Source organism: Montipora capricornis, chromosome 4 (genome assembly GCF_036669925.1).
Source record: "Montipora capricornis isolate CH-2021 chromosome 4, ASM3666992v2, whole genome shotgun sequence".
Taxonomy (NCBI): domain Eukaryota; kingdom Metazoa; phylum Cnidaria; class Anthozoa; order Scleractinia; family Acroporidae; genus Montipora; species Montipora capricornis.
The window spans coordinates 40,125,173-40,137,672 of NC_090886.1; the positions used below are offsets into that span (position 1 = coordinate 40,125,173).

At 38.8% G+C, this 12,500-nt stretch overlaps 1 protein-coding gene across 1 annotated transcript in view; it reads left to right on the forward strand.

The window, feature by feature from the left end:
* The first annotated feature begins 6,070 nt into the window (after positions 1-6,070).
* Positions 6,071-12,500, forward strand: part of LOC138046683 (uncharacterized) — a 20,537-nt gene continuing 14,107 nt past the window's right edge. The window contains exons 1-5 of the mRNA XM_068893279.1: positions 6,071-6,469; positions 8,776-8,858; positions 10,354-10,551; positions 10,869-10,915; positions 12,216-12,388. Of these exons, the coding sequence (XP_068749380.1) occupies positions 6,443-6,469; positions 8,776-8,858; positions 10,354-10,551; positions 10,869-10,915; positions 12,216-12,388 (528 nt within the window). The 5' untranslated portion in view covers positions 6,071-6,442. The remainder of the gene's footprint in view (positions 6,470-8,775; positions 8,859-10,353; positions 10,552-10,868; positions 10,916-12,215; positions 12,389-12,500) is intronic.

A 12,500-nucleotide genomic window follows, 5' to 3' on the forward strand; every position in this document is an offset into this window, starting at 1 on the left:
ATCTACGCCCTGTTAGCAATCTATCCTATATTTCCAAGCTCACTGAAAGCGCTGTTGCAGACCAGATTCAGTTGCACCTGGCTAAGAACAATTTGTATCCAGCGTTCCAGTCTGCATATAGGAAACTTCACAGCAAGGAAACAGCTTTGATGAAAGTTCAGAATGACATTCTTACTAACATGAACAAGCGGCTCGTGACTCTCCTCGTTCTCTTAGACCTGAGCGCCGCTTTCGATACTGTGGACCCTAGTATTTTGCTAACACGTTTAAGATCAAAGCTGGGTCTCAATGGAACTGCTCTTTCGTGGTTTTGCTCTTACCTATCTGGAAGGACACAACGAATATCTGTTCAGGGAGCGCTTTCAAATGTATTTTATCTTCGTTATGGCGTTCCCCAGGGATCGTGCCTAGGCCCCGTTTTGTTTAACATATATTCAAGCAAAATCTTCGACATTGTCGGTCGTCACCTTCCAAAAGTTCATTGTTACGCAGATGACTCCCAGCTTTATTTATCGTTCAACCCAAGCTGTGCTGTTAGTCAAGACGAAGCAATTAGATCAATGGAAACCTGTATCTCGGATGTTAAGCAGTGGATGACCGCGGATAAACTTATGCTCAATGACGACAAAACCGAATTTATTGTAATAGCATCACGACATCTACTGAAAAAAACTGCTATTAATACTATCAGGATCGGAGATTGCGATGTAGGCAAAGTGTCTGTAGTGCGGAATTTGGGCGCGTGGTTCGATGATCAACTTACTATGGCCGTACACATTACTAAAATATGCAGTGCCGCTTTCTATCACCTACACAATATTAGACGCATTAGGAAACACCTTTCAATGGATTCAGCTGCGACTCTTATCCACTCCTTTATTAGTAGCCGAATAGACTACTGTAATAGTCTATTATACGGTGTGCCTAAGTGCCACATTGACAAATTGCAGAGAGTTCAAAATGCAGCCACCAGACTTCAGTGTTAGAATGGCCAAATCTGTTGACACTTTTAAAAAACTTTTAAAGACGCATCTTTTTAGTAAGGCTTTTTATTCTTAGTTAGCTTGGCTTTTAATATTTTATGCAACACATGATGTAATTAGTATTTATTATTTGTTATTTTATTCCATGTATTGTTGTAATGCGCAGTTGATCATCTCGCCATGGAAACTGCGCAATATAAATTCATAATTTATTATTATTTATTATTATTATTTATTATGGGATTTGCGAAAATGGCGAATTTCTCAAAAACTTATGACGTCATAAGGCCCTTGGTCCAAATAGAAATTCCATGGTACGGTTTCCGAAAAATGATGGGACGGTTCCCATCTGGTGAAAAAACTGCCTCTTCCGTTCGTTTCCTGAGAGTTTTTTTTCATGTTTTTCACTGAAATGCACGGCAGAGGACTAGGACATGTTGCGCATGCGCCTTTTGATTGAAGTGATGCCCGATTGCCATTGAAAAAGTTACTTCAAAGAACCATTCATGTAACCTTTTTGTAGAGCTCTTGACTAAAAAGATTCCTTAGCAATCATTATCTTTCTGTTTTTAAGGGCCACCCTTAACTTTTTATTGTGTATACTCCGTGCAGATGGCGTTTACTAACTTCCCTCCAAATTCGATTTTTTTAGATCTTTCAGTTCTCCTTGCATTAAATCACATCCTCATTCTTTGGCTCCTCGTTCTAATCGGCGTATTTTTGAAGAAAGGTATTAAAAGCTGGATTCGATAAAAGTACTGGACTTTTAAACCGAAAAACCCCTATGAGTGGAAGGGAGAGAATTTTCTCAATTCCATGGTGAGAAATTCAAGTCCTTGGTGATTTCTGTGTATATTTTAACTTTGTTTGAAGGCAAGTATTATTACTTAGGTATTGATTACTTACCCCACAAAGTGCCGTGGACTATTAGATAGTAAAAACTTCTCATGATGATGATTGAAGAAGATATGAGGTTTCTGGAGCGTAAAGTGCAAAACAATCCTTGATTATTGTGCAGCAACAGAATTTATTACGGAAAACTGATGTAGTTTTTCATGCATAAACAACTCTTCACTCACCATTTAAACATTTACAAATCCAGACTAACAAGCCACAGAAAGCCATGAATAAAAGCCGAATGAGAAGTGGTTTTTGTTGTTAGACGTTGTCTTATTCTCTGCTTGTGTACTGCAGCGATCCGTTAAACCAGCCCAAGTCGACTAACAGACAATCACTCGTGCACTTTGTAACTTTCTCCTTCGTCATTTTTCGTTGAATGCCATTTAAATTAACCTTCAACGTTACGGACCACTCCAGTAATTGACTTTAAAAATCATCACGAATTCGTGGCAAAGTTCAGCAAAATTTTAAGCACGACTTTTAAATCAAGTTTCATGGCAAATGAGGGTTTCTTTTCGACAGTTGAAGCAAGTACTGTAGATGTACGCAAACAAAAATTTGTAATATGTTCGCGTTGAATTGTGCGTGTGTAAAAGCCTGAGGACAAGGACATAGTAGAATAAATTAGTTTTTTTGTTTTTTCATAATCTATTCTTGAAGCCGGCATCACGGCTGCAAAAAGGTACAATTACCATAATATTATGTCGAGATTTTCACACGCATAAAAGAATGCCTTTTCCCTCAGAGTTCACTCATGCGATACTCAAGAATTCCGAAAAATCCATATCTAAAACTGCGAGTCTTCGTTTTTTAAAGCCGGCTGCGCTTTAAACATGTTTCCTGGAGAAAAAAAGTCAAAATGATAGTGCAGTTTCGTGCCTTGACTGGTCATCCTTTGGAAAATACAAGGCCAGGATAAAAGAATGTTTCTGTTCTCGAGAAAAGCCCTCCAGAATCGAATGAAACAATGCTTTCTCTTCGAAAATTTTTGTCTCGTAAGACGACATATCTTCTCATCCACACGTTCACAAACTCTGTTTTGTCTTTCCTATGAGCTTGAGTGGCATGAAATTTAGTAATTGATGTTTCCCAATAAGTTCAAACAAGTTTAATATAGTTTATTATATTTTTTTTAATTTAAGTATAGAAAATACAACGGCAATACAATTGATAACAAAAGACTAACTAACATGCAAATTAGAGTCATCTGAGTTTAACCCGCGGGCTTATAGTAGTGATTCGCTGCATTCGACGATCTACATGTACGATCCACCGGCCCAGACAACTACGGTAAGTCTTAAACGTTTTTTCTTTTAAAGGGAATTCGAAGCTCGACATGTATCTTTTAACACTTAAAGACTACAAAAAAGTGCTCAAACGGCTACTCGAGATCCTGCCTTTAGCCCCAGCCGTTCCACAAGTGACATTTGATTTTGAGAGAGCAGTCTGGGCCTCTTTAAGAGACGCAATCCCCCATGCAAGGCGGCACGGTTGTGTATTCCACTGGACTTAAGTTCTGTGGAGAAAGGTGAGTGAATAATAAGAGATGGAAAAACTTATTCATGGTAGGTTTGCAAATAGTTAAAAATAATTCACGCAGTCGAATAATAGGCCGGAAGAATACAAGTTTAATTTTTTGGGGGGAGATATGAAATGTTTTAAAAATGTTTTACAAAACTGTCCTTCGAATCAGTTAATTTATTAGGGATTAGAACTCCGTTAAAGTGGCATCAGTAGCCAAATCTTTTTCTTTATCCATGCTAAAAGGTGCAAGAACTCGGCCTTCAATCATCGTATACCCATGACCGTGGTACACACTCGTACATTAAAATCTTTCCTGCCTGAAGAAGAGATCGAGTCCATGTTTCAACGGTTTCAACAACAAGCTTCGGAGCCTCTGCAGCAGTTCACAGAATACGTAAACAATACCTGGATCAACGTTACGTGGGGACCCTCTGAATGGACCGCATTCAAGAAACCATCCTCACCAACAATGATGTTGAAGGTTGGCACAATGGCCTCAACCGCCGTGCCTCTGGACGAGGACTACTGCCAATGTATTTACTGATAGAGTTTCTACACAAAGAAGCTAAACTTACCGCCCTCCAGATCCGCCTTGTTTCAGAGAGGAAATTGAAAAGAATACAGCGACGCAAGTACCGCGAGCTGCAGGCGAAACTGTTCGAACTTTGGGACCAGTATGAAGCGAAAGAACGATCAGCCAAACGTTTGCTTAAAGCATGCTGACCCCACCTCAATGGACCGAGGGAAAGTTTAAGTAGATAAAAAGTTCAACTCATGTTTTAGATCCTTCTAATGAGTTCAATACATTGGACATTTAAGTATGTAGCCGATGTGGATAATTCCCGCTACTTCACACGATTTTGTGCGTAAGCTAATGTACGTTAAGGTCAATATTTATTTGAAATCGTATAGGTTTAGCCGATAAACCTAGGATATCTATATACAGCAAGTTTTTAAGATAAGTCTCTAGATAAGAGTCATTCGGACGACCCACACGTCCCCGCATGTAAAACGAATATTATTAAAAGGCGATAAGTTTCAATATAATAGTGCGTACATGTATAACACGTTGAAAACGATGCTTGCAATGCTCGATTATATTTTCGGCAAGACCGTCAAATCGAGGTTGTAATTCGAGACTCGCGTTGTTTTCACAATTTGCATGCATCTTGCGTTGAAAAGAACGGCATAGCTTTTACTATGTTGTGCTATATCTTTCCAAAACATCGATCGAGTCCTCCTATGTATTACACTAGGTAGCCCAAGTCTCAAAAGCTCTCAAAGCGGCGGTTTTAATGTTAAAGCCCGTGGCTGGTTCAATTAAGAACAAGACAACAAAATTATTCGTTTCTTGTTTGTTTTTAAACCACTTAGGATAAAGTGAAAGTGCACTCAACAGATTTAATTGGCTTTTCATATTTGGAACGAACTGACTATTTTGTGGTACGATCTGACTTGGAACGATCTGACCATGAAACGAAATGACCGTAAACCACACGAGTTTCGAATTGGCCCACGATGCGTATGTAAGTATGTGTGGATTGAAATCTAGCACTTCACATTACACTCTATTCAGTTAACTCTGTTTTAAGTATGTGTTTCCCTCTTTCAGCCCAAAGATATTGAGCTGCGCCCTTCATAATTCAGTAGCGAATGCCCAAAGTCATTCGGACATGTCCCAACTGGGATCACAATCCTGGCCCCAGTTGTTCGAAGGTTGGATAGCGCTGTCCACGGGATAACTCAATTGGTTTTGCTGGTGTTTACCCGCTGGAAAGTGATTTATCCTGTGGATAGCGTTATCCACCTTCTCAACAACCGTGGGTTGATTTCATAATTATAGTCATATTGTTTTTGTTACTGCTGGTGTCGAAGGAGTGACGAAGGACTGACTCAGTTTCTTAATTCCCCGCAACTGTGAGAAAAAGTAATAGTAATAAGACTGAGTGGAGTCCAATTCGGTTTGTAATCAATCATACGAGTGAAAACAAAATTTAAATTAAGAAATGTGATCAATCTCGTCAATGTCTATCACTTCTGAGTTACGCCAAAACAACACTTTTCTTTTTTTGAGAATTACTTCCTTTCGCAAGGGGTGATCTTTTTCAATTTGGCAAGGAGCTAATGAGGTAGGCACTGTCCTTATTTTACTCCACGCACGGCCACCATGGCGGGGCGCGCGTAAAGGATAATTTAAGGTGATTCCTAGGTTTTGCATTGAGCAACCTTACTGCGCATAATTTCTTGCGTCATTGGCAAGCGCATTGGCTAGCATGGCGGGTTTTCATCGACGCCAAGCTTAATTCGTCAAGGAGTGGCTATTTTCTCCTAAACGAGTACGGTTACCCCCATTTTTTATTTCATATTTTTGCTAAGAACGGTGTTTTCATCATGGGGTTGGTGGTGTTGTTATCTATCTGTAAAAGGATAAATACATGACGGCGGTTGCGATTTGCTTGACTCAAATTGGTGACTCCTGAGAATTCAGTCTCTGGCCTTGGGATTTTATTATAACCGTTGACAACCGAGAAATTGAAAAATGGCTCAAATCGCGCCAGATCTGGAAAATAACCACACAGGAAGGAAGCTACTCACAATGGCAATAAGGTTAGGCTTTGTAATTGAGATTATTTTTATATAATAGTTATTACTTCTTAAGCTTTTTATCGAGATTCCCATACAAATTCTACAAATCCTTATATTTTTCCCGGGCATGCTCACACTGAGATTGGGGGGCCTGTGCCTGTACTGGAGATGGCCAGCGGATTATCTTTTTTCAATATGGCGGCCGCAGAACCCTGGTTGAACGGTTGAAAACTTGAACTTATTGCAGGGTTGCAGGTGTGGACATGGGACATCGAAAAATGATTTTGTTTTACTGCTAAAGTATTTTTATGGGAACTCCATTTGGGTGCTCCATGGAGTAGTACTCTAAGTCCATGTTTTCACTTTTGGTCTCAACAACGGGAGGTGATTCCTGGCGCTGTAGCTGTCGACTGACTCTCCCATCCGAAGTATTCTGAGCTTAGAAGACGATGTCACAGACACGTCCTGAAGTTCTGGTGAGTTGCGATTGTTTTGTAGTTAAGGTCTGCCCTGAACTCGTCTATATGATTTGCAAGCAATGTGGAGAGTCACAGGCCAGGTAATAATGGATGGCAGGGATGACGTAGTGGTTAATAGAGCATTCGCCTCCCACCAATGTGACCCGGGTTCGATTCCCAGACTGGACGTCATATGTGGGCTCAGTTTGTTGGATTTTCTACTCTTCTCCAAGAGGTAATTTCTCCGGGTACTCCGGTTTTCCCATCTCCTCAAAAACCAATCATTGATTTGATTTAGGTTAATTTCGTTACCCCAATTAGTGCTTTAGTGCTAAATCCATTGATACTTAAATAAAGAGCACTTGTATTGAGATTATTTTTGTGCAGTATGACGAGCAAAATCAAACTATAATAACAGCCGTAAACACAATTTGTGAATTTCATATAAACTCTTGTAAACAAAATTATGCAAATCCCCATGAAATTTTCTAATATCCAGTTTTCAAATGTTATATAATGATGCTTTGTGCAATGGTCTAATTTTCGGTTGAGTGCATGATATTAATAAAATGACTAAAAAATTTTTAATATTTCTGAAATCTGCCTTTTGTAGCAGAGTTATAGAGATTTGAATTTGGCCAAACTCCCATACATTAGCTGTAATTTAACCCATTGGCTCCCAGGGGTTCCCCATTGACTAGTAAAGTCATCTGGTGTTAGACAGAGTAAAAGGCAGAGTCTGGCCGGTTTAGGCCAGTTTGGGCATCAAAGGGTTAAGCCACATTTTCCCCCCAACCAAGAGATCTTTTGTTTTCGTTGTGAAGACCACCTAATGTATAAAGTAACGTTATTGCATATCATCTCTCAATATACTAGCCCAGTTTAACAGACAACTGTACAGTCAACTCTCTCTTAACGGACACCTCTGTAAGATGGACACCTCTATAAGACGGACACCTGGTGCTGGTCCCGGCGGTTTCTTAGTCATTTTACTATAACCAAACTCTCTATAAGATGGACACCTCCATAAGACGGACAACGGACACTTTGAAATCGTCAACGGACACTTGTGAGGTGCTGAATGTGACCGCAAATTACGATTTAGGGAAAAAAAATTCTTGTACGTGACTCTTTTTAACACCAGACATTTAATTGACGGCTTTTATCTTGTCACCGGAATACATACAGTACAAGTTAAAATTAAATCAGTCATTGTCCCATTCAAAAAATAACTTGGAGGTGACAACCAAATTGTATTGTAATCTAAAACAGGTAGGTTTTGTTCAAGCAAATAACTTAAAACAAACCTTAAACACACACGTATTCACTGTGCACAGGTTCAGCATTATTATCTTAAATTTCCTAATGTGATGCTAGGTCGACTCTCTATAAGTCGGACACCTCTCTAAGACAGACAGCTGAGGCTGGTGCCGATAGTGTCCGTCTTAGAGAGAGTTGACTTTATTTGGTAAAATACCTTGCATGCCTGCACAGGTGGCCCAAGCTCACGACACGGGCACTTAAGTGACACTCGATCTATTGGTATTGTGTTTTGAAGTCCAAAAAACAAAGGTTTATGTGAGAAATCATAGAAACGGCATAAAATGTATCATTCTGTGAATAAAGGTAACTTACATGTACCTTGTTGCTGCGATGCATAATCTTTGTTATTTACCGGCATCTCAAACCGTTTTGAAGCTCTTTTGGCACTAATTTGATGTTCCACTGCTACATTTTGTAGGAGAAAGACAAGGCTGAACAGTCCTTTCCAGAATGACTGTTGCTCGAGGAGAAAAAGTGGGCTAGAAAGTAACCTCTGTCCTCGATTTCTCCATAAAATCAAAGAAGAGAGCTTGCAGCTCCCTATCAATTCACTGGCTATGCAATTCCATTCAAATATTTTCACCAGGAAGCTTTCTTTTGAACAGAGCTTGCTCAGTCAGCTATTGAAATTTCGAAATACAATGTAGGCTTGTCGAAACTGCCGTGGACCCACGGTAACAAACTTAACCCGACCAGGGGTACCCAGCAGTCTTCTGGCCAAGGTTTGCTTGTCGCTAGGGTTAGATACATTAATTTTTTAAAGTTTTCTTTTCAAAGATTGTAGTTTTGGTTGACAATGGGTTACAGTGTATATAACAGTCGATGATCTTTCACTCATCAGAACACCTTGCAGGTCTTACATGTACATGTATGTAAGAATATGACTGTGCTTACATGCTTTTCCAAACAGATTTATAAGTTCATTGTTTTGTTTGCTGTGTACGTGGACTCAAGACTCACAGCATGATAATTATACTATGAGTTGTTTTCTTTTTAATTAGAAGAAAGGAAAAGCAGCTTTTCGTGTGACCCCTGTATTTGACATTGCTGGGACAGCAACATCAAGAGAAAGTTCACCTTCCAGGTCAGCTCATACATTTCTTATGGTTGATTTTATTGCACGCAAAACTTAATCTTTAAGGACGGTGCCTACTAATTCAAAGGTACATGTATGTTTGCCTGGATTTATGATTATGCAGAAAAGGTAGATCTTAACAAGTGTTATTAAAATCCAACAAGAAAATTGGGGTAACCACGCACTTTTCAAAGATAATTCGTGAACAATATTTGTAAAAAAGATCTAAAATACAAAGCAATATATGGCTTTCTTTCTCAAATTGAAGCTTAATTATCTCTAAAGAATGCATGGTTACCCTCAATTTTCTATTGGATATCAAGAGTACTTACGAAGATCTACTTTCTATGCATAGTTTTAAACCGCGCAAAAATATCCCTGGATTAGTAAGGATCACCGATAGGAAATCCAAGTATCTGGAGTTGTGCAGAACGTATGCGCAATAACAATAGTAGGCACCATGCATCCTTAATACAATGTACTTGGAAAGGGGAGGTGTCACTGGAGTCTTAAATCACTGTTATCACATAATTTATAGGGTTATATAATTTTTAATAATTCAGGTTTGCATTACTTTGAACTTACAATGTAAGGTGACATAAAGTTGAATGAGGCCTTTTTTTTCTTAAACTTAAATCAACTGCATATAATTGTAATTGAGCTTATCGCAGTATCTGTAGCACAAAGTGACCGAGAGTATTGTTGCAATCGTTGACGGAACGCGAGGCCATGACAGAGTCACCTTCAAGCTCACGTAAAGAGCTAATGGCCCATCATTATTAATTTTAATTCAGGTTCTGGCTTCCAAGAGTAGAAACCAAGTGAATAGGCCTTTTCACGGTTTCTGATGCCATATTGGTTGTGGGGCAAACACAGCTTAAATTACAGTGAATGTATGGGAATTTTGCCGAGTTCGAACTGTTATAAATCCTTTAACCCATTGACTCCCAGCTGGGTTCCCCATTGGCGAGTAAAATCGTCTGGCGTTAGACAGAGTATTTACTAAGTGTGGCCGGTTCAGGCCACCTTGGGAGTCAAAGGGTGAAGGTTTGTGATCAATTGTGGATAGAAAGAATACCTCTCAAAAAGCACTTACTGGTACATGTATATATTGAGATTATTTTCATGAAATACTGTATGATGATCAGAATCAAGCTACAGTACACTATATAATGACCGTAAAATGAAATGTGTACATTTCATATAAATCCTTGTAAACAAGCTTAAGCAAATTCCTGCAAAATTTGAAGCAACCTGACACGATTTGTAATATCCAATTTTCATACGTTGTCACAGCCTTGTGCAATGATCAATCTAATTTTCCATTGAGTTAATGTTATTAATAAAGGGACTAAAAATATTTTAAAATTTTTGAAATCTGCCTTTCTGCATTAGAGTTATAGAGGTTTGAATTTGGCCAAAATCCCATAGATTCATTGTAATTTAAGCTGCACTATTTTGCTTCTTTGTGATCCATATTCTCTGCTCTCTTCCTGCTTTTTAGTGACAGGAGTTCTTTTTTTGTGCCACCCCAGTCAGCTGCCAGTAGCACAGGAAGGGATATTGTAGTAAGAGAGTATTTGGATGAAACAGGGTTAGTTCACGTGATGAAAATATGGATGAAACAGTTAAGCAATGAAGCAGAGTTGCGATACAATCCATATCCCATGTTTTGTTGGCAAGCAAGGCAGTATGCCGAGAGGTACAGTGTATGCATTAAGTTCTTTTTAAAAGCAGTATTCTGTTGATTGATATCCAGCTTATTCTTTAAAAACGTAAGGTCAGTGGTAGAGTTAAAAGGTAATGGGAGGTGGGTTGTAAGCACACAGAATGTGAACTGTTTGTAAACAGTGTACATGTACATTAGCCATCTGAGATGCATTATAATGAATATAATGTTGCATACATGTATTTTATTAATGTTGGGTAGGATGTATGTACGCTAGCAACATTGTCTAATAAATCGAACTCAATAATTATTTAAATAAATAAAATGTCTGATTTTGTCTTTTTAACTAGGTTTCGTATGTTTGGAGAAGACAGCCGAACAATTTTGGAGAAAATTGGTGAAAAATCTTGTTTTGTACAAACTTATAGAGTTTGTAATTACTGACCATACAGTGGACACTGGCTTGTAACCAGTGAATGTAATCCCATTAATGCACCATCTAATGTGTCTGACCATTGGCCAACAATGAACCAACTGAGTGTTGGAAAGCTGTTGTCCGTTACATGTAATTTGCAAACTTTCAGTCAATTTGGTTACCAACCACCATGATTGTCGAATTAAATGTTGTGCATAATGGTTACATGTTAGTGTGCTATGACAAATTTCTTGAGCTTTCTTGAATACCTTTCCAACCTTGTTCAATACTCCAATGGCTTCTTAAACCTTGTTCCCATGCTGGTAATTATTTACATTGTAACTCTGCAGTATCTGAGCTGGAAAGAAACATCACAATTCTTGCCCGTTTAAAAAAATACCATCTTGTTTTACGACTCTGTCTTCTCACCTCCATATTACATGTTTATCTTACCTGGTGTGCTCCATTTTCGATAACTGTAACCACCTGCGGATAAGCCGCACCTTTTTTTCCAAAAATCATCGTTAGAAATCAGGGCTGCAACTTATCTGCAGGAACATCTGAAAAAGGCTGCTTCTGGTGTCCAGTTTTCCATCTTCACATTTGATCTAATGCCTGGTTACTAAGCTACGAACGTTCCGTGCGTGTTCCTGTTGTTATGGGGCAGGTACAAAACACTGGTCTCTGAAACAAACTTAAGCATTCATTAAAGATAACCTTAGGCCTAAAAACTCTTGTTTACATGATAGTTACTTGTAGGTCTAATTATGCCTAAGGTTAGCTTAAAATAATGAATGTTTAGGTTTGTTTCTGTAAATTGGTAAAACAGAGACCTGTGAACACGACCTGTGACCTGAGACCTGTGGTTTGTACCTGCTGGTTGTTATGCAAAAATCTATGGAAAACTGTGTTGAATGAAGAAATTGCTGTTCAAAAAATACTAGAAAAAATATCTATCATATGTCAAAGTTGGTAGAAAATGATGTTCATGTTACCGGTATATTAAAATGCTAAGATTGTGGGTAAGACTTTGAAGTATTTTCCATTTCAATGTTAATAGTGAGGTTATGTTAGATGTACAGTGGATGAAGAAGACTTCTATTGAAGACTTGACTTTAAGATTTCTTTCCAATTTGAGCTGCTAAATCAGGGTGCAGCTTATCTGCGGGTGTTTACAGTACATTGGATTGTTTTGCTGTATCATTGGCATTTTCTAAAATATTGTAACAGTGTATGTACTGTATTAACAGTTACTGTATCTTTACTCATTGTTTCCTCGCAGAAAACCAAGTAATTGGCATGGGAGGTTATGGATGCCGTACCCAAGACAGCCCAGCTTGCTGGGGTCTTGCCACAGTCCTTCGCTCTGTAAATGCAGAGTCTATAATTCCGTTTGACTGGCTCTTGTCAAGCATGGGCACTGATGTGTCTTTGAGTGATTCTGAGGATTATTCGGTGAGTTAGTGTTTTGCAAAAGCCACATGTTAGGTACTTTCCTTGGGACAGGCTCATTTGCCTTTCTGCAGTTAGCATCTGTCAAGCTCATTTCTTCCTCGCATTGATAATG